At 41.0% G+C, this 15249-nt stretch overlaps 1 protein-coding gene across 2 annotated transcripts in view; it reads right to left on the bottom strand.

The window, feature by feature from the left end:
• samd12 (sterile alpha motif domain containing 12) overlaps positions 1–15249 on the bottom strand; it is a 170941-nt gene that overhangs the window by 93145 nt on the left and 62547 nt on the right. Inside the window, exon 4 of one of the 2 annotated variants that reach the window (XM_039737897.1) lies at positions 2798–2995. In XM_039737897.1, coding sequence (XP_039593831.1) covers positions 2798–2995 — 198 coding nt within the window. The remainder of the gene's footprint in view (positions 1–2797; positions 2996–15249) is intronic. The other variant, XM_039737898.1, reaches the window with a different exon arrangement.

Here is a 15249-nt window from a genome sequence, read left to right as displayed (position 1 = left end):
CCCGTTTTTGATTTTTGCATGCAGTCTTCCTCATATCACTCGGATATAAAAAAAAAAAATCAAAGACCAACTGACAGAGGAAATTTTTCACGATTCTCTATCCAACATATAAAATCGAAGAGCATGGTCCCCCCTTTCGACTTTTGTGCAATGTCCAGGGACTGAATCAAATTGGATAGACAAAAAGATCAGGGGCTTACCAATATTATTCTTGTGTATTTCTGAGCACAAGTGATCAGGGGCTAAAGCGTCTGAAGCCCCCACCTCCCATGTTGATAGGTTTTTACAGTTTCTCTCCTTTTCACATTAGTTTTCATATTCTCTCCTTTTAAAGCCTGAACAGGCTGGACAACCTGTCTTTCTAAGTTTGGAGCTAAGCAGCCTGGGGGTCTGTTATATTTATGAATTTTTGTCTTCTGGTGGCCACCTCGTGTTTTGAGTGCACTGCAGGTTGTTCCATTTGTGAGAGTAACCTTTCCCATCGTTGGGGAGCGTGGAATCAGGGTTCGCCACCCACTGGTAATTGTAGCAGTGGGCTTAAATAGCCCCCCATTTCACTGTGTCTTTATCTGAGAAGTGGATGAAAAAACTGAGCTAAACCCACCGTGAACATTTCTTGTTTTATGAATTGAGTTTCTGGCTTTCACTTTCTCTTTTCTGACCTTGATTTTTACCTTACTTTTTGGCTTTGTTGTTTTGGCTGTCTTTGATTTCTTGATTTTTAAGTAAGCTGAGCAGGCTCAGGAGGTGGGAATCATTTGTTTATAATGAAGTCAAGTGAGTATTTTGTGGCTTTGTTGATTTTTTTTTTTCTTTCTCTTGATCTTGGATTATTCTTTTGAATCACATATCAGGACACGTTTGCTTTGCATTGCCTATTTAGATAACTCCTAATTCCCTTTTTGCTCTGCAGAGCCTTTTCTTTCCACTGGTGTCTGTTAATGGGAACCACAACCCATTATTGAGACAGTTTTATGTAGCCAGACCTAAAACAGAAGTACAATATTGACAAGTACAATAACAAGCTAGTGCCGAAAAATCGTTGTACAGATAACAGAGCGAGAGAGTCAGAAGCCAGAAGAGTTTCATGCAGTCAAAGCCAAATCAAAAGAGGCAAGTCGTAATTGAAAGCAAAAAGGATTGTGTGAATACAAGAGGGCACCAACAAACAAAGAAATTCTTCCTCCTCTCTGCCTCCACTAAAAGTGTTGCCCGCTGCCTCCCGACACTGCTCCCCATTGTTAAGCCAGACCCGGGAATGCTTCTGGTGCCACGCCATGTCTTCTGGGAAGCACTTCTGGGCCATAAAAAAGTAGGGTGGTCAGCACTTTCTGACTCCATCTCCCATGCACCCCAGTGGGTTTCCCGACCGGGTTGCCATATGAGGACCACAGCCTTGAAAACAAAAATGGTTGCAACCAGAAAACTGAGAAAGACAGGAGCAAACTAGTGTTCAAAATCAGTCTGATGTTAACTGAGCAAGAGAACGAGGAGCCAGAAAGTTTCACAAAGAGTTGTTACGAGAAACAAAAACTATTGTAACCAATCTTGTACAATCAGGAAATGCATGGTTCTGATCTGATTTGATCTGGTAATGTCATGTGCCACATACCTTCAACTGACCTGACCTAGGAACTGCTTGGCAACCGCAGCCAAGAAGAAGGAGACCGTAAACCTCTGGCTCATTAACTAAAATGGAACAAACTGAAACACAACCAAGCATTTGAACTGAAGACCCGCCTTCCTGTCTCATTCATTGGTCAGGAGTCCAGCACAGTAGCAGTTTATTCATTGGCTAACACTGCTCTTCACGTGGTATCGATAGTGCAAAGTGCGCTGAGAGACGAGTACGACTAAAGAGAAAAAGTTAAGGGAAAGCCAGGAAGAGAAGCTGCGGCGTACCCGTGCACATCCGAGATGCTTTAATGAGCAGACAGTCAGGTAACTCACACACTTTTGACGGTAAATAATCCCAAGCTACAGCAGTTGTGGATATATTCTTATAAATGTTCACGACTAGAGGTGGGTCTACAATACAAATTCTTGTTTGCGTCTGAGCGGGGTCCATTTTCGCTCGTTCACCAGAGTATTTTCCGGAAGTGGTTTGTGTGTTTGGGATGTTGTGAGCACATTCCTGGATGACTTGACATGTGGATTATATGACACAAGTAATGCAAGACCTTTTTGTAGACGTCTCTGATGTTGTTTGCTGTTGTCCAGCGTTGGTCACCATAGACGCCTATTCTAGCGGAAACCTTGTTGTCTTCATTCTACATGAAAACTTGAGATTACAACTTTTACTTGGCCACTACTACAAGTTACACAGAGTAAGTTACATATAAAAAATATATCATTTTTGATTGTTCATTTAATAGTTTCAGACATTATGAAATCATGTGAAATCAAACGTTAAAATCAGGTTGACTGATCTTCTGTTAGGTCTGGCAACATTTTGTTATTTTTTTCAAATGTTTTCCTGGTTCCACCTGCCCATCCCCTGAAGTTTCAAACTTTAAGGACACTTTAGGAATTATCAGGTTTTGTTTATTTTTGACTAAATTCAGATTTTATTTTTTCATGTTTCTGCTTCTATGTGGTGTTTTGCTGTTCCCACTTCCTTAAAAATATCAGATCAGTGAATCAATGGAGTCGGGCTGCAGTGTGAATGTAGCTATAATGATGTGCAATGCCACTCATTGTGCATGAATTACCGCATTTCTACAGACTTATCATTTATTTATTAATCAATCCAATTAACACCAATAAACATTTACTTCTAAAGATTTTTTGTTTGTACCTGGACCACAGAATAACAACTTGAAAACCAAATGTTCCCCACAGATTCCTGGTTCACCTTGTGTGAGCAGCTGCAGATTCCGAACTTCTTCTCGCACTTTCAGCTGGAGGACCTGCTGCAGGATGTATTGCCTATGGCTTTCTTGAACGATTCCCATTCTTTCGAGCTTTTTATCTGTCAGCCTCATCAAAGCGCGACCTAAAGGACGAAGAAGAAGAAGGAAGAACTTCAGTCCGTGTGCAGTACTGGAGAGGCAGGAAGGAGGAATATTAATTTCCTTTGCTAAAGACAATTCTTATGCTAGAAAAGCATCATACATTTTTGAGCAGCTTATCTTCAATTTTCTGCATGACATCTGGAATTCAGTGACTTTTGTTTTTCTGGTTTAAAACAACATTTTCAAATATTTGTCCTTTTCAATGGAAACTGACAAGGTAAAACCAGCTGCTGTATCAAAAAAAAAGATGAGTTTAAATGAGCTGTCATATCCCAAGAAAATCGATGAAAACAAACAAGCTGGTATACTGAAATCTTAATGAACTTAAAGCAGTTAACGTATCAAAAAAATCAATAAAAAAAATCACTTTTGTATAACAAAAAAAAAACGATGAGGGCAAATCAGATGGTATACTGAAAAAAATCGATAAATTTAAAGCAGCTGCTGTATCAAAACAATCGATGAGGTTAAATCAGGTGTGATATCTGATAAAAAAAAAACAATGAATGCAAACCAGGTGGTGTATTGAGAAATCAATGAATCCAAATGTGCTTTCATATCACAAAAAAAATGATGTGGGCAAATCAGCTGGTAAAAATTGATGAATTGATGAAAAATCGATGAATTTAAAGCAGCGGAAGTATAAAAAAAACTTGAAAAAGTGAAACTGTTATATCAAAAACAATGATAAGGGAAAACCACCTGCTGTATCAAAAAATTGATGAAGTTAAACGAACTGTGATATTAAAAGAAAAAAAAAAATCGATAAAGGCAAACCACCTGTTATATTGAAAAAAATCAATGAACTTAAAGTAGTTGAAGTATCAACAAAATCGATAAAGTGAAACCAATTTTTGTAATAAAAAAAAAATCGATGAAGGCAAAATAGCTGTTACGTTGAAAAATAAATTGATTTAAATGAGTTATCATATTTAAAAAAATGAGGGCAAACCAGCTGGTACATTGAAAAATAGATTAAAGCAGCTGAAGTATAACCAACTGTTGTATTTCAAAAATTATAAGAGCAAACCAGCTGTTGTATTGCAAAATCGATAAAGTTAAACTAGCTGTGGTATTTGAAGGGAGAAAAAAAAAAAATCGATGAAGGAAATTCAGCTGTAATATTGAACAAAATTCAATGAATTTAAAGTAGTTGAAGTATCAAGAAAATCGATCAAATGAAACCAATTTTTGATTGCAAAAAAAAAAAATAAAAAAATTGATGGACAGTAAAAATGAGGAGAATATAGAACGATAAACCAATGAATTTAAAGCTGCTACATCAAATAAATAAATCAATAAATCATTAAAAAATCAAAATGAAACCAACTTTTGTTTCGCAAAAAATGATGAGGGTAAACCAGCTGCTGTATCGAAAAAATCGAAGTTAAACTAGCTGTTGTATCTGGGAAAAAAAAAAAAATCAATGAAGGCAAACCAGCTGTTATATTGAAAAATCAATGAATTTAAAGTAGTTGCTGTATCAAGAAATTGATGAAGTGTAACCAGTTTTTGTATTGCAAGAAATTGATGAGTGTAAACTAGCAGCTGTATTGAAAAACCTATGAGGTTAAACCAGCTGCAGTAATCAAAAATCAATGAGGTTAAACCAGCCTTTAAATTAAAATATTGATGAATTTAAACCAGTTGCTGCATCAAAAACTGTTGAGGTTAAGTTAGAAACTATCAAAAATTTGAAATGAAACCAGCTGTTGTATCAAAAAAAAAAAAAAAATCAATGAGGTTAAACAAGCTGCAGTGTTAAAAAATCAATGAGGTTCACCTAACCTTTAAAGAGAAATATGGATGAACTTAAAGTAGCTGTTGTATCAAAAAATCGACAAGGTTACGTCAGTTACAAAAATTTGAACTGAAACCAGCTGCTGCATCAACAAAATTGCAATATACATACTGGAATTTGACAAAAGCAGACAGAACGACCTTAATTGGGCCTGTGGGTGTCTGTCTTGCTCCCACAACCATTAATTGGATCAAGCGAGTCTGAAAAAAATGTTGTGACTCTGAATGATACATAGAAGGGCACTCTGGCTAGGACTGGTCCATGTCATGCACTTAAAGCTGCCAGGATTGATGTCATGGATGTCAGTCCAACCTGCAACCCAAACTGGATTACGTGGGTCTGATAATTACTGCTGAACGTGTTACAATTAGAGGTGCAGTTACCGGAGGGGTCTATTTAAGACTCAGCCCTACAATTACTATTAATTACTGTACTCGGGTGTTGCAACAGTTAGAACTGCGGTTACCTTAAAGGTCTATTTAAAGCTCAGCACAAGAATTATTTTCAAATATTACTGTTAGGTGTTACAATAGTTAGAATTGCAGTTACTTGAGGGGTCTATTTAAGACTCAGCACTACAACTGTTCCTAATTACTGCTCTCAGATGTTGTAATATTAGCACCGCAGTTACCCGAGAGGTCGATTTAAGACTTGGCACTACAATTATTCCTAATTAGGTGTTACAATAATTAGAACTGCAGTTACCTGAGATGTCTATTTAAGACTCAGTCTGTCATGTGCAGTACTAGTATAGTAATATTGATGGTGCAGGTGGTATTGTTATGTGTACAGAGTACAGTCAAATTCTCAGTTGCATGTGCTAATTAGCATTGTCCATTTGTCCTGAGCAGGTCCTTCTTATTAACAATTGGCACATATTTGGATTGAGTGAAACTACCGTGAGGAGGAACAGCCCTTTGACTACTGGAGATGAAGGTGACACTTTCCACCAAGTTGCAATATTTCTGGCTTGATTAAGTCAGACTCTGATTGCCTCTGGAACAGAGCTACTTAATTGGGGCGTTTTTGTTTTTTCTTCCACTTTTAAATCTCTGTGGGCGAAGGTGAGAAAACTCAAAAGGCTCATACTGGGTTCCAGTAAGGTGGAGTCTGTGGGCAACAGGATGGTGCCAGTGCCACTTTGTGTTACTCTGTTGTTTTGCTTGCATACATTAACCACATGTTCACGTCAGTACGATGGCTCACAGGTGGAAGCTTGTGCAGCACGGCCCCTTGGTACCACGTCAGCTGCAGAAAAAGCAGAACTGTTGGACTACTGCCTTCTAAAACACATGTGGCAGCACAAAACTCAAGATTAAGCTACTTGGGAGAAAGAGAAATCTTAATAAATTAAGGCATCCACACAAAAAGGAGGAACAGAATGCAATGGGGTCACAATTCATCTCAACTCCATTAATTCTGTATAGCGCTCTTCAGTGAGTCCAGGCCCCGAGCACTTCCACACCTCGAAGTTAAAAAGCAATAGCAGAATCAGTTAAATGTCCGTACATCTGTGACATGAGTGAATGCAAAAATTAGGAAACCGAGGCCGCCAGTCTAAACAATAAATGTCCAATAGCATAACTGAGACCTGGCCAGCTGACAGTAGGCGAGAAGAAAACAAAAACTCCAGCCAGGAAAATAAACCTCTGGGCTCCACAAGCAGTCAAAACAGACCACAAAAAGTCACAGGCCTGATACCCTCTACCAGCTAGCAGCCCACCCCTCTGTGGGCATTCTACAGAGCTATAAACATGCGCTGGGCAGTCCGATAAGAAGATTAAATCCTTTCATCCTTGGATTCTACAGCTTGCAATATCACAAGGAGAAGGTCAGCAGGCAATAAATCCAAAACTTCACCAGGGGCTTAGAAATATGAAAGGAGCTCTCGCTGCAGCCTTCTGTCTACTCGCTTACATCCTAAAGAGGTCGGAGCTGCCCTGTGCTGCCAGGATACTGATACCACGATACTCAACCGCTTCTTTACAAATGACATCTGTGGCAGAAGGAAAGAAGGAAGTTGTGACTGCAGAATTAATAAGCGAAATGAAATTAAACAGAAGAAGGAACACAGAGATAGAGTGTTAAAAATAGACATGAAAGGTGCTACATAATTTAGATAGACAAATAGATAGAAAAGGCACTATCATATGCTGATATCAGTCATGAAAAGAACAGTATAATAAATAGATACTGTATAGTGTAATCACAACGGGGTGCCACACAGCCCCAGATGTCAGACACAATAAATATAAAATGTATACAATATATAAAGCAATCTGAAAGGCACCATATAATACAGAGACAGATCAAAAAGGCTGAACATAATAAATAGATAAAGTTGAAAGGCCTTATATAAGACAGATACATCTGAAAGGCACTAAACAATGTATAGATTGATAGATCTGAAAGGCACTATATAAAGATAGTTAGACAGCTAGATATGAAAGGTACTATATAACAGATAAAAAGATAGACTGATCTAAAAGGCACTATATAAGATACACCAATAGCATCAGACACGTGGATATAGGGAGCGTTTTTTGCGTCTCCACTGAACAAATACAGAGAAGGAATCCAGTGTGACACTGCTAACTCCTGTTCTGTTTGTCTCATTAGTGTGAAGAAGGAGAAAAGACTTGAAGGTTGCTGAGGTCACTTTCTACCTGGTAGATGCCCCGCCTCTTTTGGTCTCACCTGTGCCTGAGTACCACTGAAAATCAGTGTACATTCACGGACCTTCTTCTCAGTGTCACACACGCAGCCAACAGGCCCGACGGAGCACCAAAGGACGTGAGATAGGGGTATGGGGCAGCAGTTTAATGCCTTTCTGTCTTCCTCACCAGAAAACCTGAAGATCCAAAGTCTGCAACGACTTGAATTCTATGGTTGGAAACACCATCCCCCGTGCCCGTTGACAAGTTCACTTCCGCATCCCATCTGTCTCTGGTTCATCCGTCCTCCCGTGATGACTTCATTTCCGGTCCCTCTCCGATGTCCTCACCTCTGTCACGGTCTATCCACGTGATCCCCATTTCCTCCTCTGCGATACTTCCGGCCATGACTACATAAATGCTCTGACTATCCTTGCTTTGATGTCAACTGTTCCGTGTTATACATTTTGACCAAGGTATCGGTGCTAATTGACTGCCCGATCCATCAACAGTATACGGGGACGGAGCCCCAACCCTTAATCTGTTTCTCGGTGGTCTTATTTCTTCACATAATGAATGTGAGCCTGTGAACATTTCTTTTTTCTTTCTTTGACAAAAAATATTTTTTTTCTTAGCATGATTGTGCTTGTGTTTTGTCCCGTGGACATTATACTTAAATGGGCCATCCTGCGGGACCCCAGTCCACATTTTTTAATTCTTTGTGTTCATTTACAGTAGATAAATAGAAAGAAAAGACACAAAAAGACATATAAATGGACTCACAAATCAATATTAGATATATATAACATATAAAGAACTAGAAATGAAAGGCAACATAACATATAGACAGATAGATGTGAAAGGCACAATAAGATATACTTTATATACTACATAAATGGATGTGAAATGCAATATGACAAAGACAGACAGATACTTAGATAGCTAGATTAGACCCCCAGTCTCTTATTATGGCCCCCTGATGGGCTGCAGTCACTAACTTTCATTGCCCTTTTAAATCAGCTCTTCTCTCCCATAAGCAAATGCCACACTAAGTGAAAGTTAGGGTCAAGGTGAACTTTATTACCACCCAGGTAGACGCTAGAACCCAACAGTCTATTCTGAGGCCATTTTGTTCCTAAATCAAGTGCTGCGCTCCTGTCCTGCTCTTTTCGGCACTGTTCAGTATGTTTAACTGTAGAATGGTGAACAAGCCTTGCTTGGCACAATCTGTTGTTCTGGCGTCACAAATAAGAAATCTTTCATATTTGGAAGCAGTTTGTGATTTTTCTTTTTTTTTTTTTTCTTCTGTTTTTGCATTCTAAAGAACGAGGCCATCTATCACTTCCCTTGCTGAGTGTTTCTCACTTCATTCCTTTTCCCGCCAGCACCTCAGCTTGCATTTCAATGTGTGATTCAGTCGTTTTCCATGAAATACAAGAACCTGCATGCTCCTTTGAAAGCTGCAGTCACATTTATTGATTTCTCCATTATATCACCTGGTGAAGCAGGCCATCATTTCAAGTGCCCACCTACGGTATGCAGTACTTTAATTACCCCTACTAGCCCACCATTTCATAGGCCAGATTTTCTCCGTTGTATTATTATTATTATTAATATTTACATGAATTACACATCTTTCTCCTTGAATGCTCTTTCCAAAGTAAAGATAGTAAAAATTTGTCACTTTAATCTCCCTTGCTGTGACCAAATCCCTGCACTTGGGTGGCACTACCCTCAGAGGGATCTCCACTGGGCTACTGAGCTCGGGTCTGAACCCCACCCACCTGGTGTGGCCCAGCTTAGGCGGTTCAGCCAAAGCAGAAGTCTGTCAGCTGAATTGACTCATCGTGCTTCTTGCTGTAAATTCTTGGAGTTTGGATTCCCATGGCACAGGTACTTACAAAGGAGGTCAAAATAATCTAGATTACATCAGTCTGGGGGAAACAAGTGTGACAGGACAAGGTGGCAACTGATCATCACAAGTGAAGAGCTCAGAACAAAACACGAGCTGGTGACAATTACAAGAATTCAGAACATGTCAGGTAAGATAGAAATTCACTAAACAAGAGGGTCTTCAAACGCTTCTTAAACACATCGAGAGAGTCAGCAATTTGGATTGAGGTGGGCAGCTCATTCCACCTGCTAGTTTTGAAGACCACAGTAAGACCAGCAATGATGCTTGGAGGTGATAAAAAGGGTGTAGAGGATAACAAGTTTGATCTGGCAGAAAGGAAGAGTTTGATTTGAGATTCAATGCCATGCAGAGGTGGCATCATCAAACGCCACTCATCAGCAGACCCAATTGGTCAAGAAGATGGATAGGCCCTCACAAGTGTCTCCATACTGTATATTACACTACTGACTACTCTGTAGGCCAGCATCCAGGATTTGAACTTAATGTGTGCCAATGAAGTCACCTGAAAAGAAGAGTGACATGTACCCACCTCGGCTGCTTGAACACCAGATGTGTCACATCGTTTTGAATCATCTACACGATTGAAGACACAGTCCAGACATGGCAACATCAACAGCTGAACCAGGAGGTGTGTTACATGCTCAGTCACATACAGCCTGATCTTAAACAGAGTGAATGTACAGATTCAGAGACTGTTGCAAGATGGTCGGTGAAAGGCCACTGGTCATCAGTTACGACCTCAATAATGTGTATTAATAATGAGTGGAGCTGACTGAGATGGGGTGTTGAATAGATGGATGAGCTGGGATAACCAGGAGGTCTTTCTTTGCCAGGTTGAGCTGGAGATCCCTGGTTCCTTCATCCAGCTTGCAATATCAATGAGACATGCAGAGATTCTAGCTGATACCGCATGGTCCTCAGCAGGGAATGATAGGTACAGTTGTGTGTCATTGGCACAGCACAGCAACCGTGGGACAGGATGAAGGACCTAGTGAGTAGGTGTACAGAGAACATCGGTCCTTGGGGCACCCTGTGTGCTTACCTGGTGTACCATTGATATCTTTCCACGCCAGGACTCAGAGTAGGATCTACCCAAGAGGTAGGATTCAAACCACCTGAAGGGAGTCCTAGTGATGCTAGAGTCAGAGAGGGTGACAAGGAAGATCTGCAGGTTCAATGTGTCAAAAGATGGAGAAGAGATCACGCACGATGACGAAAGATGTCATGTTGGTATTTCTAGCTGGACGTAACTTGTCAGTAACAGTGGGGAGAGTCGTTGTGGTGGAACAGACCCTCTTCAGGCCCGACTGATTAGGATCAAGCAGACTGTTCTTAGCATTGGCTCTTATACTTATTTATGTTTTATCATTATGTTTGTGGCACCATTTTGTTGTTTGAAAACTCATGATTGTCACCACTTTGTTCTTGTTTCTGTGACCACAGCCATTTTGTTAACAGTAATGACATCCACTTGCTATTGAGTATACATCAGCACCATTAAGCATGATAGCTACTGTAGATAGACATGAAAGTCACTACTGTATGTAATAGATAGATGTGAAAGGCACTATATGGCGGACAGACAGACAGACAGCGTAGCTGACAGGATTAGACAGATCTAGAAATTGCAAGTTTATCCTTTTCAGCTTAAGTCTACAATACAATACAGTATGCAGAGATGAAGGGGTCTTCTCAGTCCACTTTCTGTTTTCCTCAGGTGACACCGTGTTTGTCTTCTCCCTCTTTAGGGTTTAAAATAATAAATGAGCACCTTCCAGTTTTAAAGAAAATAAATGAATGACGTTCAGAAGGCGGCGAATGTCCCTCCCCTACGTTGCCATTTGCCCCTCCAAGGCTGCACCTCTGACATTAAATCAAAGAGCCGAGGAATTCAGCCGCCACCTCTGATATCCATGCTGATGGCGAACACCCGGGCGCCGCTGCCTGGCATTTTTAACAAGCCAAGAAACACGGCAGTAAACGTCTGACAGATCAAAGATAAGCTGCGCTTCATGAGCAACTTCAAGTCTCACCGTCTTCCAAAGCACCATCGATTCGTTTTAATTAAGTCGCACGGAAAAAGTTAATAAGTTACTTGAAGGCATTTTGGAGGCGATGCTCTTCGCTGATGGGTGCTCTATTGATTTCCTCCAAACTCTGGGAAGACTGCAACCTAACTGGGCTTGAGTGAGCAGCTGGAGTTGCAGATATCAGATGAGGCCGAGCACATCTTTATAAGCAGGGTGGGCGTTTGTTTGAACCAAGAAGGCTGAATCACAGCCATATTTATGTGTTTATGTTAAACTGGCACGCTTGACAAGCAGGCGGCAAGCGCTCCCCTCAAGGATGTAAGACAAATGGTACATTAAATTCCGCTTCTATGCTGAGGTGGAAACTATAAGGATGCATGAATTAGCATAATAATAATTTCTTGTGTGGGGGTATCTGGCAAGAAGATGGCACCACAAGGAGAGAATCCCACAGACAGCCTGCAGGAAAATCAGAGAGCCATGCTAGCAGCAGGAGTTAGCGGGACTGCGGGGTGAGGCACTTTCAACATGTCTTCTGGTTAAAGTGATCCTGGACATTTTATTTCTATGTTTTATAATATTTGTGATTTCAATTCTCCATCGTTGCTTGCAGAGGCTGGTACAATAGTTGGCACTGCTGTCTTGTAGGCCCTGCTCTGCTCACTACCTGCATGGGTTTTCATCACTGACTTCTATTCCTGTAATGCATGCTAAAGATAAGCTGCTTCTTCCTAGTTATCTTCTCCCACTTCTTTGAGGGGTCCATGTGTTTGCTCAGCCTCCTCCATACAGCTTGGATGTTGCACCTCCTGCCATTTTCGTTCAGATCTTCTTTCCCTTGATCCATCCCTCAGTTTCCCTTGCCCTGTGCCTTCATTCCCATCACTCTTTTGCCCACTTATCCCTCATCTCTCCTCACCACTTCTGCCAACTTTCTGACACTTCCTCAGATATCTCTTCCACTTTTGTTGTACCTCTTATTATCTCATTTGTATTTTGGTCCTCTTTTGTAACTGCACACATCCATCTCCACGTTTCTAATTTCTTGCCCCATCTAACTTCTGCTCCTGGGCTCTCCTTAATGCCAATTTCACAGCTCCGCACATCATTGGTGGGCTTACAATGGTCTTCAAAACCTTTAACCTTTGCCATAATTCTTTGATCACACAACACTCCTGATACCTTCTTCCAATTGTTCTGTCCACCCAGCACACTGTGGGTTATCTCTGCATCTAATTCTCCATCTTGGGCTACCACTGATCCCAGATGATTAAACTTCTCCACCCTTTTCAATCCTCATCATCATTAAGCCTCAGTTATTTGGCCTCCTTCCTATTTATCTTCACTCCTCTGTTTTCCAAAGACCTTCTCCATTATTTCGTCCTTTCTGGTGCTGCACAACACTGAAATCCTTAATGATGGACTCAATTAGATTCAGAAAATGCTCTGCCTTGCCCACTGTCCGCATGGTTTCAGCCTGGCCTCCTTATTCTGTAATTCTCCCTACAGATGGAGGTCCAGTTAACTGTGGACTCCTGAATTAGGAGTGATTGTGTCCTTCAGCGGAGCGGCCATCGACCCACCATTCAAAGTCAAGTGTTGGGTGCCCAGAATGCAATGTAACCCTCAACTGCACATCTGCACCAGTGTTGCCAGGTGTGCGGTTTTCTCACGCAACGGTTCAATTGTCATCCACAGGAAAAAAAATGGCTTTTGTGGGATGCGTTTTTTGGGCTACTTTTTAAAAAAACAATGCAGTATTTTTTCAACAACTCATTTTTTACCATTTTTTTCACTGTATTACATTCTTCACCTTTCTAACCCCCAGAGGTGATAGTATATACCCATTCTATCACTCTAAAATATCTCAATGGAGAACCCCCAAACTCAGGCTTTGGTATGTACCTAACCCCCTCGCTCTGACCCTGCCCCCTGCTTTCCAGTTTGTCATTTTGTCTACATTGGGCATCGGGCTATTTTATTGGGCAAATTCACAATTTTTGAGCAGTCACTGGACGGGACGGTGGTAAAATACAAACAACAGACAATGAACACAACACCAGAAATTAGGGGATGAGTTATGAGGAAAGACTGAAGAAGCTGAGCCTTTTCAGTTTAAGCACAAGAAAATTAAGAGAAGAAATGACGGAAAAATTTTAAATTATGAAGGGAATTAGTCTTGTCTTAGAGAGTCGAGGCTGGTGGGCTGTCAAGAGGCAGGGCTTGTTAAAGCCCACTGCGGCACTTCTTGTGTGATTTGGGCTGTACAAAAATAAATTGCATTGTATTGTATCGTCCAGTGGATCGAGACGGTGACTTCATTAAGAGCACGGGGGCGCAGTTGGAAACTTGTTAAGGGTGAATCTCGAACATCGGGTAAGTTTTTCTGTGGGACTCTAGGGGCCTTCAAAACTCAACTTGATGTTATTTTGGAGGAATGAGGTGGAGAGGACTGGTTAGTTTTGTTGGGCTGAATGGCCTGTTCTCTTTTAAAGCTTTTCTGATGTTAATTAAATGAAATATCAGGGGTCTCTGAGGGCACATACCACCAGCAGCATGGGAGCAGCCCTAACAACTGGTAGACGAAATAGCAGCAATCGCAAATAACCAAGATGGTGGTGGAAACAGTACTAAATTAGTAATAACAGAAGTGCATCTTAAATAATAATTCTTTACATTTGTATAGCGATTTTCTCACAACTCAAAGTGCTTTACATAGTGAGTGCAGAGCCACGTCAAGCACCACTAATGTGCATCGTCCACCTGGATGATGTGATGGATTTTGTGTGCTCATGTACTGAAGTGGTAAGAAAGATGGCCATTTATAGACAGGGGATGATTAGGGGGTCCAGAATGACCAGCCCATGGCGGGCAATTTAGCCTGGACATCAGGACTACACCCTAGTCTTTATGAAGGATGCCTAGGGATCCTTGTAATGACCACAGAGAGTCAGGACCTCGATTTTGAGCCTCAGCCAAAGATGACAAATTGTACAACACAGGGTCCTCATCACTGCACTGGAGCAGTGGGATCCACATTCGGACCACAGGGTAAGCGTACAATGCTGGCCTCACCAACATCTCTTCCAGCAACAACCCAAGCTTTTTCTGGTTGGTCTCCCATCCAAGTACAGGCCGGGCCTGAACAGGTTTAGCTTCAGGTGGGTGTCCTGTTCTGAACTGCATGGATGGAATATTCAGAATGTAGGGCTGAAGAAACGCCCAAAACAAGTGCTGAGCCCTCAAAAAATTGATGCCGAAAAAAGCATACGTAAATGAATAACAAACCTGTTCATAACAGACAGACTCCCAGTTTTAAATTAGGCTCAGTATTTGACTTTTATCTGCAACAACAACAACAACATTTATTCATATAGCACATTTTCATGCAAAAAAATGTAGCTCAAAGTGCTTTACATAATGAAGAATAGAAAAATAAGAGACAAGTAAGAAAATAAAATAAGTCAACATTAATTAACATAGAATAAGAGTAAGGTGGTCCAATGGCCAGGGGGGACAGAAAAAACAAAAAAAAACTCCAGACGGCCGGAGAAAAAAAATAAAATCTGCAGGGACTCCAGGCCATGAGACCGCCCGCCCAGTCCCCTCTGCAGGTCGCTATTTAAAATTCTCATGACGTCCCTGCACAGACATCACAGCAAATATCACCAGAATCAAAACTTTAAGGCTGTTAACCGACTTGAGCAGCGAGAAGCTCAGAGGTGTCAACCTGGGCTACCCAACACTGTGTGCTCAAGACTAATGCAGTTCAAAGTTGAAATCCGTAATCTCGGGCAGTCAGCTGAAGTGTCGAGCGGAGTTATATAGTGGAGAT

The sequence above is a fragment of the Polypterus senegalus genome, chromosome 16, assembly GCF_016835505.1.
Source record: "Polypterus senegalus isolate Bchr_013 chromosome 16, ASM1683550v1, whole genome shotgun sequence".
In the NCBI taxonomy this organism is placed as follows: domain Eukaryota; kingdom Metazoa; phylum Chordata; class Cladistia; order Polypteriformes; family Polypteridae; genus Polypterus; species Polypterus senegalus.
The sequence above is the reverse complement of the archived record's forward strand: the minus strand, read 5'-3'. Positions and strand labels throughout refer to the sequence as shown.